At 41.2% G+C, this 16,716-nt stretch overlaps 1 protein-coding gene across 1 annotated transcript; it reads right to left on the bottom strand.

The window, feature by feature from the left end:
- Window positions 1–12,647: 12,647 nt before the first annotated feature.
- Window positions 12,648–16,234, bottom strand: LOC311047531 (Golgi apparatus membrane protein TVP23 homolog A-like). The gene is made up of 7 exons (XM_084060277.1): window positions 16,096–16,234; window positions 15,817–15,897; window positions 15,018–15,162; window positions 14,597–14,686; window positions 14,178–14,306; window positions 12,878–13,009; window positions 12,648–12,755 (listed from the first exon to the last, which is right to left on the bottom strand). The coding sequence occupies exons 2-7, from the start codon at window positions 15,885–15,887 to the stop codon at window positions 12,729–12,731; spliced, it is 594 nt and encodes a 197-aa protein (XP_083916403.1). The 5' UTR covers window positions 15,888–15,897; window positions 16,096–16,234; the 3' UTR covers window positions 12,648–12,728.
- Between the last annotated feature and the right edge of the window lie 482 nt (window positions 16,235–16,716).

Here is a 16,716-nt window from a genome sequence, read left to right as displayed (position 1 = left end):
GTTACCATTTTTGAATGCCTGGGACCTGCAGTACATTTCTTGTTTGGTCATATCAATTTGCCCTTTTCTATTCTTTTTTCCTTTTTCTATATACAGCTGTAAGAATTAGACAAAGCAATATTTTTGCGTATGTTCATCCGCACACTCTCACACCTAAACATTATAAAAGATATTCCTTATCGAGGAGGGTACAGGAAGTGTGTGAAGGTGCTTGATAAATCCTTTCTTTGCCCACACTGCCTCTGTCGGTTGTTGGCAGCTGTCACATACAATTTCAGACCGTCCTTCCTCATACTGTTCTCAAACACACACACACACACACACACACACACACACACACACACACACACACACACACACACACACACACACACACACACACACACACACACACACACACACACACACACACACACACACACACACACACACACACAGAGACCACGCTCAGCTCCTTGAGTCTGTGCTTTGATTTAGCAACGAACATCACAAGCTAAGACCGCGTAGCTCCGCATGCACACGAATGCATATAGGTAAAGGCGACAGGCTCAAAACTCAATCATGGCTGCCCACGTGCCATGTGGCACATCTCTCGTTCGTCTATGCAGAGCTGCGTCTCTTGTTGCCTCTCGCTTATACGTGGCCACATCTCTCCTCTCCTTCTGTCCTTAACCCCTTCTTGATATTCAACATATCGTTACCCTCAGATTGGACTTATTTATTCACAAGCAATGATCTCATTCATTTCCCCCTTTCCCTCCCTTTGTTTGCCTCTAACAGAGAAATACCACCCCCAGTGGAACAGGTCGTGGACTAAGCAATCGCCAAGATTAATTTCCCGCCTTCATCATGCGTTCTCTCCTCTATCAAACCTGCCCGAAGCAATGTGCTGTATATCACAGATGAGGAGCACAAATGCAATTATAAAGACAGCTCTGAGTCCTTTATATGAATAAGAAGAGGGGATCGTCTTTTGACGTGTGGGCTTACATATCACGTAGCGGAGGAAGTACAGTATGAGGCTCATTAATAATCATTATCCCCTGGTTACATCATTCAGCTGGTTAAGCACGCCCCTCGCCTTAGCTGAGTCATTCACAACCATATCGTGTACTATACTGACTGTCTCGTAAAATTGTTCTGTGTCTGTCCAAGGTGTGTCCATTTGCCAAAGAATGCCATCAATGCATGTGGCTGGCAAAAAAAAAACTAAAACAGGCAAAGGAGTGCTTGTGCTAAAAATGTTAACCACACACACGCACACACACACACACACACACACACACACACACACACACACACACACACACACACACACACACACACACACACACACACACACACACACACACACACACACACACACACACACACACACACACACACACACAGCAACACCCAGAGTGTTCATTTAACCCTGAGAGGGAAAAAAAAAAACAGATGAAATATCTTAAATCAAACCAAATTGAATCATGTGTGTCACGATGCGTTCGTAATGCAGCATGCACGATGCTATGCCATATCAGACATACTCTGCTGTTTGAAACGGTGCATGCCTGCGAGTGAGCTTTCACATGCACCGCATGTGTGACTGAATGCATCTCTAATGGCAGTAAAAAAAAAAGAAAGAAAAGAAATCCCTCTCGTTTCGCAGGGAAAAAAGGCCAACAGTATCTCCACGCTTTTCAGACATGCAGAGGAGGCTGAATAGACTAATGAACAGTCAGGTGGCACTCTAGGACCGGACTACCCCCCTCCCCCTCTTATTACACACACACACACACACACACACACACACACACACATATCAAACACGCATACACATTAAAACTCGGCAGCTCACAGGACCCTGGTGATCTGTGCGACAGTCTAATGTCTCAGGCATCTGCTCATGTCTAGTCTGGAGGGGCCTTTCCCACCCTGCCCCCCGTCCCAGGCCCGCCACACAGCACCAGCCTCCACAATGGTGGGAAAGCAGGCTTTTTTGGAGGGTGGGGGGTGGAGACTCAACGGCTATTGAGGGGGGGCTGGGGGTGGGGGTGCGAGAGCGAGAGAGAGAGAGTGGGGCTGAATGATAATGTGAAAACGCAGGGCACTGTTCATTAACACACGAGGACTGCAGCTGCACATGTTGGCTACGAACACACATGTACACGTGTCTCTCCACCGCCCTCTGGTTCAGGTTGCTGCTAAAGCTGCCAGGGGCACAGAGCGCCATCTTCTACGCGCCATTCAAGCAAGCTTATGAATATATATATATATATATATATATATATATATATATATATATATATATATATAATTTATATACATACACATATATAGTATATACTGTATGAAAGACAGTCAAGTGGAACTCCCGATTGTAACGCAGGCATTCAAGTTATCCATTGTATAATCGCCGTAACCTATGCTACGCCTGAGATGCTTTGGTTCAATTTGGAGTGAGTTTTGTTGCTAATCACTGACTGGCAATCATGTTATAGAAGCCATAATACACTTGAGGCCGGCAGGCTGCGGGCATTTATGTCACTCTGGCTCTACGTTGTGCCAACACCCCTCAGCCATGGTATATTAATAATATACCATGGGTATGGCCTATTATGTATAATTGCTTACATATAGGCTACATAGAGTACATACATACAGTATATACTGTATTCAGTATGTGTGTATGAGAATGCATAGGGAAGGACCTGAGGTTATGGGTTTCCCATATGCGTGTCAGCTTAGCTTCATTTGTTTGAAATGTGTATCCCAATTAAGAAGCTTAATCATAGTGTTTGTTTGGCCATACCACATTTCATAAATATTTGTAAAATACGTGCCACTATTGTTGTACGAGTGGAGTTCAAAGGGATTGAAGTATTGAATGGCTACTGGTTTGGCTAGATGTGCTATAGCCATCTGTGTTAATTAAGCAGCTCGAATAATTGAATATTGCACATAAATTAATTAGGACAAGTCTTTACACACAGACACACACAGACACACACAGACACACACACACAGACAGACACACACACACACACACACACACACACACACACACACACACACACACACACACACACACACACACACACACACACACACACACACACACACACACACACACACACACACACACACACACACTCTACCATGCGCTACATTATATTTTAACATATTAGAGTCTAGCAAAAAGAGCTCATAAATATTCAAATCAGTTTAACACCATAGTTCTGCTTGGCATGGATTTAACAAAATGATTAATTCAATCATTCTTCACAAAACTGATCACATTGTAAGTGATATAAGAAAACGTAAATTTACTGTACCTCCAGTAACAGCAATTACATCATTATGTGTCATATGTGAAGTTAGAATAGCCCTATCATCCCTCGCCGAATTTCACCATTTAGCACATCGAGGTCGTTGCCATTTTGTACTATTCACCGCCGCTCCCGAAATTTCAGAACGAAGCCATTTAATACATTATACAATTAAGAGATTACGTCAGGGCATTTATATAGAGACTACACAGAGAATATGGCCATCTCCATGTCTTTGTACTGTGGTGCACATCGGGGCGTAAAGAAGCGCCATGACAAGAGAAGATGGCAGGTTTCCTTCAATCGGTGCCAGCTCATTAATTTTGTTTGCTACCCCAGCCCCCTCTTCGCCCGCCATCCCCCCATCTCACCCCTTAACTGCTAATTAGCAGAAGCAGCAGATAGAATAGAGGAGAAGGGAACAGCCATGTGTGACTGGGGAGGAAATGGGTAACTCTCTTACTTCAACACCCCCCCCCCCCCAAATAAAACCCCACCACTACCACCACCACCCTCCCCTTTGCCCTCCTGTCCCCCTACCTCCTGCCCACTCCTCACACCTCCCCCACCACTGGTACCCAGCAGAAAGCCATGATGTAACTCACCTCATGTGCCAGCCCAGCCATCTTAGGTGCCGCGGCAACAACTCCCAAGATGGCTCCTCTCAGCGTGCCCATACTTGAGGGATCCGGCCGGATCTTTGTCCTCCTCCTGGCATGGGCATCGCATCCCCCGTTGGCACTGCAGATGGCATAGCGGGCTCCGGGGTAATAAAGCTAGGAGGCGAGGGGGGGTGGGTGGGTAATTCTGGACCTTTCTTTTTTTTTCAACCCGTCCCCATTTTCCTCCCTTGGTTGTTCTGATTGGGTTTTTTTGTAGGGGATCTTCGATCTCTCTTAAGCCTGTAAGGCAAACAGGAAGGAGAAACAACAGACATGAAAAACACTGAATGTACATTAATTGTGTGTGTGTGTGTGTGTGTGTGTGTGTGTGTGTGTGTGTGTGTGTGTGTGTGTGTGTGTGTGTGTGTGTGTGTGTGTGTGTGTGTGTGTGTGTGTGTGTGTGTGTGTGTGAATACGCACACGCATGTGCAGGATATACTCAAGCATACAGTACATGTTAAATAAGTCATCAAGTGTTCAGACTTCATCTCGTATATACAGTATAACAGGAGCAACTTTCGTCTTTCAATTGATCAGTTCCCTTGTGGTGTGATTGGGCTATGTGTGGTGTATGTATGTGTGCATGAGTGAGTGCGTGTGTGTGTGTGTGTGTGCGTGGGTGGATGGGTGGGTGTGTGGGTGTATGTGTCTGCGAGCACATAGGTATATAGCAAGGCACAAGGCAACAAAATAATTGTTCTGTTCACATCGTCAATGAGACATGGAAGAAACAAGAATGCTTGAGATTATCATCCTATAATAAATAAACCTAAACATTCATTGTAGCCCTGTTTAACAATGGGGCATGAAACGTTCACACACACTAGCCTACTAGCCAACCCAGCGAAAACCCAGCCTGGGAAAAAGGCCTTTGGACAACAGGCATTCTACATATCCAATATCCCACTCTGAATTGAAGCAATTAGCTTGGTGTGACAGTAAGCTCTATAGTTGGTAGTTAACCGTGTGAATGAAAACTCATTTTAGTGCTCTTTACAATCAGAGTGCTAATTCTCCAGCCTGGGCTTATGTACAGCACTGAAGTGCCAAGTTGAAAAGTTCAGATCCTGTCTCCTGGATGGCCTTGCCCTTCTTTATTGAAACAGTAATGTCTTCCCAGAGGCTCTGGGACCCGCTGCAGCTGTAAATGCAGCTAGTAAAGAGTTCCTCTGAACCCCCAGTGATAATGGGTGGACTACAGTATGCCACTCAACTTGTATAAACAGCCTAAATGTAGTGGACTGACCTAGTCCCCAAACAAAGCATTAGCAACTGCTCTCTCTCTCTCTCTCTCTCTCTCTCTCTCTTCAGTTAAAACACTCCTCAGTACTCACTATACAATTATACATGCACTTACACGTAATTTACTATATTTTCTAAAGGAAAAAAAAACAAGAATAAATCATTTCAAAAGACAAAACAAATGAACACCCACAAAAGACAAAAACAATAGCTCTATTGTTTGTGCAGGGTCTGTGAGTAAGCTGGCATGGCTGTATAGTACAGCAAAATCCACAGTGTTCATTTATCCATTTGTAACTGTGTGTGCCTGTACAAAATGTAACCAAATGGATCCATAAGGGCACATTTGGTTACATTTTGTACACGCTCAGAGTTCCATTAACACTGAGAGGGTTTCACTGTGCACCCTTTCTCCCAGTGGGTGACCTGCTTAAAATTCAGCACCATGTTTTAGCGGGTCTGAATGGACAGCTCCCGGCATGTGCAGCCTCAATGGATAAGCGCCAGCAAGAAGAAAAAAAAGGCTAATTACGAACTGTGTGCTTCTTTGAATTAATAGGACCCATATATTGGATGAAGAATGATTCTCCTTCTAAGAATAACCCGAATTGAAATTGAATTGAAAGTGATAAATCCATATGTTATAGGCATATACAGTGTAGCCTAGGCCAGTGGTTCTCAACCTTTTCAGGCCGTGACCCCCCAAACTAGTCATATTTCTACTGGGGACCCCCCACCCTGGGGTTGTTCGGTTCCACAGAAAAATATTGTGAAAATAGCAGATCTACAAGCTCACAACGCCTCGGATCGGCCATTTTCAAAATTATTTTAATAATTTTAATTTTAGTCTGGCTATCCCATGCATAATGTGTCCTCTCATGATGCATCCAATTTAGGCTCCATTGATTATTTTAAGTCACACAATAGCCTGTCTTTCTAGTTTAGTTTACTTACTTTTGCAAGATTTTACATTTATGTGCCAATAAATAAACAGATAAAATAAAATAAAACAGTATCACAAACAAATGTAGGCCTATTCCTTACCTTTTGGATCAAAGTCAGCCGTTATAAGCCTATAGGCTCCATTCCATAGTCAGATGATGATGAAGACAGACAGTATTATATGGAAGTCATTTCTACTTTCGGTTATCTAGCTTTATGACAGGTATTTAACACTCATACAGCTAGATAACCAAAGACAGAAACAGACGTCCTTTAGTGATCTGCTGTATAGGCAGTGTGCCATGATGGATCGCCATACAGTTGTGTGCGGGCGACGTGCACACGCCTAGAAAGAGACAACATTGATTAGCCTAAGCTATACCTCGATGTTAACAATTAATTTAACAGCCTTCTATAACATAAGAAGACGTCCAGGCACAAACAAACTCACAGATTGTGAAATAGGCTAGTCCACGAAGACTACTAGCCTATAGGAGGTCTAATATCATATTTATGCTAATGTGATCAATCGTGAAACATGGAGGAGTAAGATTCAAATTAGTCTTCACACATTTAGGCCTATACCCCAAAGCACTGTTTCACAAACACTGGGTTGGGACCCATTTGTGGGTCGTGGACACATTTTTATGGGTCACGAGTAAAGTTTTGTTTCCTACATTTTGTTTTTATTATTATTATTTCATTTTTTCTTTTAAATCATGCAACAAAAACAATCCAACATTTTTCATGAAAAAAACAAATTCTACAATTTTTCAATAGAATTTCACTAACACATAAACATCTAAGAAATTACATAAATTAGATTTTTTTTTTTTAATAAGTAGCCTAATTGAAATAGCTGATCTGCAAGCTCACAACGCGTCGCATAGCAACGCCTTGTGAGCTTGTAGATCAGCTATTTTCACTAGTTTGGGTCCTGGAAAGACGTCAAATTTCTCTCTTTGGTCTCGAGCTAAAAAGTTTAAAACAGTGCCCTAAAGGCTAAGCTTAATTGTCAAATGCAGCCTATTAACCACTTGAACAACAGCATCCCTCCCTAATCTGGGGGGGAACTATTTTTGGTGAAGAGATTTGGTGCGTAGACGGGAAAAAACTCCATTTCACTATAGAGTAAACTATATTAAGTGGTTAAGATCCATTGTAGCTAAATCTTCACCAGTATATCAGCAAGTAGGCTGCTAGCCAGACCTACAGTAGCCTATCAAACGTACCCTCAGTCGATTAGGCTATCGCCTTAATTCTAACCGAAAGAATTAAGATATAGTCAGCAATAACAACAACAACACATGAAGCGTAGCCTATCATATTTCATAGCCTCCACCCTACACTGGAACTTGTGCCAACAACAAACTGGGCCCACTTTGAGCTATAGTCTCAGAAGGTAGCCTGTAATTATATATATATATATATATATATATATATATATATATATATATATATATATATATATATATATATATATATATATATATATATATATATATATATATATATATATATATACTACTGTAGGTCTGGCTAGCAGCCCAAACACAAGGTAGATAGATAGATAGATAGATAGATAGATCATATTCAATAAGACAGGTCTAATCCAATTAATATTTAAATGTCTGTATACCTCTAATAATATTGTATTGTTGGAATACAATATTACAAACCTTTAAAATATCAAATGAATTGGGGTGTAGCTACACATGTGACAATATTCAGTCTCAGTTTTTTTTGTATTAGTCTAATCAAAATTCTCGGCAGTTTGGTCATTTAAATGATTTAAAAAAGAATGTTAAAGTGTGATTTAACTATAAGACCAGTATATGTGAACCAGAGAAATACAGACAAGGAACGGCTTTTTGGTGCAGCAACTAAATGCGCTCCAAGATCAACAGCTGAATGTAAAAAAAACAATCATTAAAACAAAACTAAATTGAGTTGAGTTTTATTACGTTATTCTTTTTTATCTTTAAGTACTTTCAGTCTTCCTGAGGCAGATTATTCTTATTTTGATGAGTTGAAAATGGCCTATTTAAAAAAAAACTAGGCTATTTGACATCACAAGGATTGTCCCACAAGCCATTTCAGAATCCAGTTTGTTCCAAATAGGCCAAAGAGCCTTCTATGAATATCACTGACAATTATATAAGGTTTTGTCCTTATGCATGCAACATGGCTCTGCCCTCGCCTAAAATGAAATGCAAAAGAATTCTAAATACATACGGAAAACATGTAAACGCTATTAAAATAAAAAAAATAAAAAAGTAAGCCATCATTGATCAAGCCGCTATGTAGTCTTGAGACACATGGACATGATGACAGAATAACAGGAGCTTTGCTGGAAAATTGCTATACAGTTTTTTTGGGGGGGACAAACGCCGTCCTCCTGAATGATGAGTGGAGCCCTTCTTACCTCAGCCTCAGGACCAGCAGCTTCCAGTCTGGTGAGTCTGCAGACATTAACCTCAGATGTAGGATCATATCCCCTTGATGAAGATTGCGCGCTTCTTGCGTCCGTCCCCTCGGCTTGTATCACTGTGTTAAAGTCCCTCTGCTCTGCCAGTCACCCAGCCTCTGCGCTCCAGCCACAGCGCTGCCTCTGGTGACCATCCTCGCCCGCAGTGACGTCATCTCAGTAGCAGGCTGCCGTGTGGCCAATCACAGAGTCCCGTTGAGCACAGGGTTTGTATTGTGCGCATGTGTTGAAATCCACATTAACCCCTGGCATCCCGATATCGGGCATGTCATCCTATATAGGGGCTATTTAAAAAATAAATGAATAAATGCCATAAGACATTTCTTGGGACGCAAGAAATGTGACTCGCAAGACTGTGAGTTTGTAGACCAAAATGTTTTGCCATGCGACACCATCATACAACAAAGTAGCTAAAATAGGGCTTTATTGTACCAGGGGAGGAACAGACCAATCTGATGGGCTATCCATTGAGCTGGTGCCAATGCCTTGGGCTAGGTTCCCTCCAAAATCTTGATCATTTGTATCAGTTCCTAAATCTGTGAAGTGTGAACAGTTCTTCTCAAACACTGCGCAATCCTGAGTGTTAACTCTGAGAGTGGCGCACAAATGGAACCAAATGGACTCGTGCATGGGGTGCGTTTGGTTCCATTCCATTATACACACTTTAACAGACTAACTTGTATGAAAACAGTTACCATAGGAGTATTACAAATGTTGAGCTAGTCTGAGATAGCCTACAGTAGGGGCTATCATTTCTATCCCCTATACTGCACATCTTCATCAAACAATTAAAGATCTTTTAACCAATACATTGTTAGAAACAGTCACATCATCATATCATCAAAAGGAAGATTCTAATGCTAAAACCGATTAATCCTTTTCAAATAACACTATAGCTGTGTCTGTATATTATAGCCACATGACCTTATTTCTTTGATTGTTTGAATACAATCGGTTTACGTGCAGGCACAACACAGCAAAAGAAGGCATGAGCTGATCTCAATTAATTTAGGCTATTTGTGTAAAAAATATAGCATAGGCCTATATGCAGCATATCTAGGTCTACGTTTTGACTAATGTTGCACACTGTTGTACTGTGTACCCTCTCTAAATGTGGAAACAACATGGTGGAAAGTCACTAAATACATGTACTCAAGTACTGTACTTATACGTACAATTTTGAGGTATTTTTACTTTACTGTAGTATTTCCAATTTTCAGTTCTTTTACTTCTACTCTACTACATCTCAAAGGCAAATATTGTACTTTTACTCCACTATAATTATTTGACAGCTTTAGTTACTAATTTAGATTTAGATTATTACCACAAAACATATAACCACTTCATCCCCTATATATATATTTAGGCCATTTGAAAATAGCCGATATACAAGCTCACAATGCAGATTATATATACATTTGAAAACTTGTTTAATGGGACGTTCAGCATAATGAGTACTTTCTACTTTTGGTACTTTAAGTACATTTTGATGCCAATACTTTTGTACTTTCACTCAAGTAAATTTTGAATTCCGGACTTCCGGACTGTGCACCCAATTCTGGTAAAGAAACTTGAAATATAAGTCAAATTCCATCACAGCTCAAAAATGATTGCTTAGGGCCTTAGGCTACTTATTTAAATGTTTGACAGTGGGGTGTGTGTAATATGGGTGTCTTTTTTCCACATATAAGTTTGATGAGAGCAGTCAATATGAACTAAATGATATGGTTTGTTGTAACAATGTAACATCTCAAACAACAATGTCAAGTTCATGGGATCTTTAAGAATAATGGTGTGTTAAGACTGAGAAACCCCAAACTCAAACTTATGGAGGAAAGTTTGCTTATGGATGAAATATAGCCTACAGTAGCCTATGATTTGAGGAATTTACTCACACCAACATGATTCAGAATACAAATCAGTTTACTCTAATGTTGGGACATATTGAAAAAATAATATGAAATGATTATAAATATTTTTTGAAAAATGTGTACCTTTGAATTCTTGTGCCTGTGCTTTTTTGGATACTAGAATTTTTAAAAGTACTCCAGTACACTTTAACGCAAGTACAAATTTGCCTGAGCAACTTTCACTATAAGTGATATTTGACTAGGAAAGTTCTGGGGTTGAGTACTTTAATTTTCCACCACTGCTTTTAAGCCCCTGTATGGTTCATTTAGAGGTTCTCTACTGGTTCTTCAGCTTAGTTTAGGTTCCTTAATGGTTCCATATAGCACCATTTGGTGCTATATGGAACGTTCAAGATATGATATATCAGTTGTTCTCAAACGTTTTCATGTCAACTTGTCAACACTTAATATTTGGCCGTGGATCCCCATCTGAAAAAGTTTCAAGACAAGACTTGTATTGCTAAAATGTTTCAGAAATATTCATTGTTTTTCACATTTCTTTCAAGATATGTTGAGAATAGCAGATCTACAAGCTCACAACGTGTTGCCTTGCCACACGTAGTGAGCTTGTAGATCTGCTATTTACAAATATAGGGTTAAAGTGGTTAAACTGATTTTGATGCTATTAACTGATTTGGCTGGGGACCCCCTGGAACCCCTTTAAGGACCCCTGGGAGGTCCCCGGACCCCACTTTGAGAACCACTGCTCTGTATATAGCACCAAAAGAGGTTCCTTTACGAGCCAAAGAACGACTTTTGGTGCTATTTAGCACAGTTTTTGTTTAGCGTATAAAATACAATGTATGTACACTGTCAATGAAACCTGCAGAGGTACAACAGAGTTGCTGTGCATGCAGTCTTGGAACATGATGTTTGCTGAGAAGTTAAACTTTTCCAAACTAGTGTAGTGAGCAGTGGTGTAAAGTAGCTAAGTACATTTACTCAAGTACTGTACTTAAGTACAATTTTCAATATTTTTACTTTTATTACATCTCAGAGGCAAATGTTGTACTTTTACTCCACTACAATTATTTGAAAACTTGAGTTACTAGTTACTTTGCAGATAAAAAATATTATATTATAAAACATGCATTAACCACTTTAGCTCTATTTTATACATAGGCTATTTGAAAATAGCCGATCTATAAGCTCACAACGCGTTGCATTGTGAGCTTGTAGATCTGCTATTTTCAAACATTTTAGTACTTTTACTTTTGGTACTTTAAGTATATTTTGATGCCAATACTTTTGTACTTTTACTCAAGTGACATTTTGAACACAGGCATTTTACTTGAGAGTATTTTTATATTGTGGCATTTCTACTTTTACTTAAGTAAAATATCTGAGTACTTCTTCCACCATTGGTAGTGAGCTTAGTTTTTGGTCTCATTCACTATGATACAGCAGTTTTTGAATAATACGGACGGAGCTTTGATTGTCGTTGGAAAGTTTTTGCTCAGCCATCTGGTGCCATCAGATCATTCAAGTCATGTTTTACAACCACTCTCGTGGAGTGTTCCCATGGTAACCACCAAATTAGTTATAAGCCTCCCTTGTTTTGGGCTGCTATTATATTTGGGCATATAACACTACTTTGTCAAGTACATTTCAGACACAGCATACATTCGTAGACATTGCCACTATTCCAACAAACAGGGAAAATAAACATGATTTTTTTCCGCTGTAAAGAAACTCCAAACAAACAAAGAAACGTGTTTTGCAGATTTCTTTATTTTTGTTAGGTTTTTATTTGTCCATCGACAGCGTAATTCCATAAGAATTTTTGCCAACAAAGGAAATTATAAAGTCCACTCGTCTTTTCTATTGACATCAGATAATAAGACAGTGGTAACTTCCACATTCATATCTGGGCAACTTGTGAACAGAGCAGCAAGAAATAATAAAGTCATCAGGCACGAGCAATTCAAGTTTATACAGTTTATGGAAACTTTGGAGAAAAGGCTGTCTCTCTCTGACTCTCATACCCACACCCTGACACACGCACGCACGCACACGCACGCATGCACACGCACACACACACACACACACACACACACACACACACACACACACACACACACACACACACACACACACACACACACACACACACACACACACACACACACACAGGAGTGTTTGTATAAGTAGCCATACGGCAGGTCAATCTTCACAGTATTCCAAAGATGATATCCGGCTGAAAGAGGAGATCATAACAATAAGGCACACACGATAAATGCTGCGTTGTACATATAACATATGCATTAGGTACAAAACTCCCCATATAAATACTGAATGTTGCCATGGTGGGTCACTTACACGCTGCAGGAAGTGGTGACCCATGAACGAGCGGGTGTCAGGAGGCGGGTGGCCCTCCTGGCCTCCTGCCTTGCAGCGCAGGTAACCATACAGATTGGCTGCTTGAAGAGAGATGCTGGTTACCACCAAAACCTGTAGGAGAGACAGAGAGAGATGCTATCTACAACCAACTGGCCATGTTCGAGGGAGGTAAACTCAGCTGGCTGGGGTGGGTGATATCTGTCTGTCACTGCACCAGTGACTCCTACAGGTTGGCTGGGGCAACTGTTCAGCAGGGAGCAGAATGGGGAGGAATAACGTGTTCCTCCCAAGGGCCCAGGCTTGAAATTGAGTCTATATAGGAAGTGACAGTCACTAGTTTAAAGTCTTCTTTCAATCACCATGATATGCGTTTTGGTAAATTATGGTCCCATTTATTTTAACATTTATGAGAGTAGGGTATGAAGTAGGGTATGGTCTAGGAGGGGCGGGATGATTTGATTGACAAGCTACACAACCAATAGCATTCATTCCCCGCCCCCGCTCTTAATTGACAAGCTACCCAACCAATAGCAGTCATTTCCGGTTGCATAGGATATGACGCGATATGACGCGATAGAAAAAGAAGGCAGATTTGAAATAGCTGAAAAATAGGCTTCATTTACAGTCTGTAGAGTCTATGGGCGTAACGCTGTCCATTCTTTTTTACAGTCTATGGTTCCTCCGCATGTGTTACAGTACATCCTCCCAGTGACACTTCTCACTGTCAGGTGAAAAGAAGCCGGCGATGTACTGTATCACATGTATCAGAGATGACACGTGGTTGCCTACGCCTTCCCCAAGACCAACCAGGGGTCAGCAGTGACAGGGACTAGCCTAGTAATAAATGAACAGAACTCTGCCACTCCATCGGTCCTTATCCATTTCTCTCCATAGTGGGTTAACCAATCAATCTGAACTTGCACATGGGCATTGACCTATGCAGGGAATGAGGAAGTGGATTCTCACTTTTCCTAAATCTACGCTGTTTATCAGCATTTACAGATTTATGGATCCCAGTCGAAGTCATAGCCCGAATGGATGGTGGGTGTACATAGTTTTGATAATTACGTCTTCTGTGTCTTTAGTACTTTGTTCTATTGCTAATTTTGTTGTATGTAGCTCTGCTTCATATGATGACAATAAACTGATTGAATTGAAATGTGAGTATGCACTAGTAAGGGGAAATAGCATCGAAAAATGAACAAATGAAGAAGAAAAAAGAAACAAACAAACAAATAACATGCAGTATACTGTGTATGTGTGTAAGTGTGTTTCTCACCAGCCATTTGATTTTGAGAGAGAACAGAGTAGTGAAGAAAAAGAACATCCAGATGAGAGGACAGATGATCAGACCCAGCCAGAAGATTCTGGCCTCAGCCTCTGTTCCACTGCTAGAGCCCTGAGAGTTCTGTAGCACACGTACGCACACGCACGCACGCGCACACGCACGCGCGCACACACACGCACGCACGCACGCACGCACGCACGCACGCACGCACGCACGCACGCACGCACGCACACACACACACACACACACACACACACACACACACACACACACACACACACACACACACACACACACACAGCAAAGATTGTATCATTTTCCAGATTAGCTCATTATGTCCTGAGTATCTGGCACTCAGGACACAAAATATAAATAAATACAAATAAATGAGAATTCAAACAGTGCCTTACTTTTTTGGCCTCAAACACCCATAGGCTCCTTCCATCCTCATCGATCTGATTCCACCACCGCAACCCCACCAACAGTCTGCCAGTTACATTCTGGAAGAAAAAGAAAGAAGATATAAACAATAGAATGCAGATGCGGGAAGAGAGACAAAGTTTCCACATTGACAAATGGGTGAAAATTATGTCAAACCAGTGCTGGTGGCCTTTTCTCAACACCAGTATTTGGATGTCAAAAGCCATGCTTGGATCCATGCAGAGTACCAAAAACCACCAGGATTTGTATATGTAAGCTTCAAAAACATATTAACCACATAAAAAACATGATTGTGTGTGTGTAAATGCACTTCAGTGTACATAGCAATATACAGTAGGGAGCAAGCGCAGAACAAAACGTCTGTCCCGTCCTGTGCTCATCACCTCTCACCTTGACGGACCAGAAGTCGAAGGAGAGCAGGGTGATGATGAGGACGAAGCAGGATGCAAAGTTTTTGCTGATCCAGTCACACAGCAGGTACACCAGGATGGCTGACACCCTGAAGAACAGGTGCAGGAAGGACGCAACTGGGTGCCTGGGATCACACACACACACACACACACACACACACACACACACACACACACACACACACACACACACACACACACACACACATACACAGTGACACAGTCAGTCAGACAGACAGACAGACAGACAGACAGACAGACAGACAGACAGACAGACAGACAGAAGATGAAGGATACAATTAAGTGTGTTAATGATGTCTATGTGCATGTTCACCATCATCATGTATACTTTACACAATTAACACCATTTTTTGTATTATTATTTTTCCACAGTTTTGTTTATTTCAGGATTCAGAAGTATATACAAATACAATAAATAACACAAAACATTTTTTTAAATGTATTCTTTGGACAAAATAGCCAATTTTACATCGAGGTGCCCAGATGTCCCTATACTGTATACAGTAAGTGCCCACCTATCCTGCATCCATTCTAACATAACTTCAGACAGAGGGATTGTCTGTGTCCACTTAAGCCTAATTATACTGCTTTAATTAATAGTAGCCCACGACGGTGTAGCTTGCGTAAAAGAACGGATCTTCAAGCTATTAACCATAACCAGCTTGTAGATCGGTTCTTCTCGGCAGGCTACACCGTCGTGCTGCTATAATGGACGGGGGTATACCATAGTATACAGCTGATGGAGCTGTAAAGCCTACCGTATAACGGCGCTTCTTCGCACTCGCTCCTCTTCGAAATCCAGCTCCACATCCTCGGTGTCGTCCGCCATATTATAACCCCTGCAAGGAGACATAACAACACAACCCGCATAAAGCACCAGAAACCTAACCAAACCACATCACATGAAATCAAATCAAATCAAAGCAGGGTCGAACACAAACCAGCCATTAGGTCGATAAACTGGAGGAAGCACAGACATCGACCTAATTAATGGCTAGTATACATTGGATATACATTAATGTAGCTGCTGCACCCACCCGTTTCATTCGTGATGTTTGTGGATGATGTGAGAAACAGATCTGTGTACCTACCTACTGCTATCTGTCTGTCTGACAGTCTGTCTGTCTGTCTGTCTGTCTGTCTGTCTGTCTGTCTGTCTGTCTGTGTGGTGATGCGCTCCCCTCCTGCCTTTTATTATGGTCCTTAGAATAAACCAGGTGTTACAGCCAAATAAGCCCGATAGCTACAAGGCTCAGACGGAATGCCGCTAAACCTGGAACAAAATGTGAATTTGTCAAATCTGTAAATACACTAGGCTACACCAGAATGTGTAGTAAAAATATGTTGAGCACTCGATTATCTTCCTTCAAGCTGGGATGTTGTTGCAACTTAATTGGTGACACTTTGATGCTTTAAACTCACTTATAGAGTGATTGATATTATATTCTCAACTGGGTGAATTTGATAACGATTGAAGAGGCTACACATGACACTGCACAGATGATAGGATGAGAAAAGATCGACCGCGGCAGGACTCGAACCTGCAATCTTCTGATCCGAAGTCAGACGCCTTATCCATTAGGCCACGCGGCCGGTGAAAAGAAGGTGCGGCAACAGCGTTTTTCATCACCAAATAAAACATATTTTGTGTGTTAAAA

The sequence above is a fragment of the Gymnoscopelus microlampas genome, assembly GCF_963454915.1.
Source record: "Gymnoscopelus microlampas genome assembly, chromosome: 6".
Classification (NCBI taxonomy): Eukaryota; Metazoa; Chordata; class Actinopteri; order Myctophiformes; family Myctophidae; genus Gymnoscopelus; species Gymnoscopelus microlampas.
The sequence above is the reverse complement of the archived record's forward strand: the minus strand, read 5'-3'. Positions and strand labels throughout refer to the sequence as shown.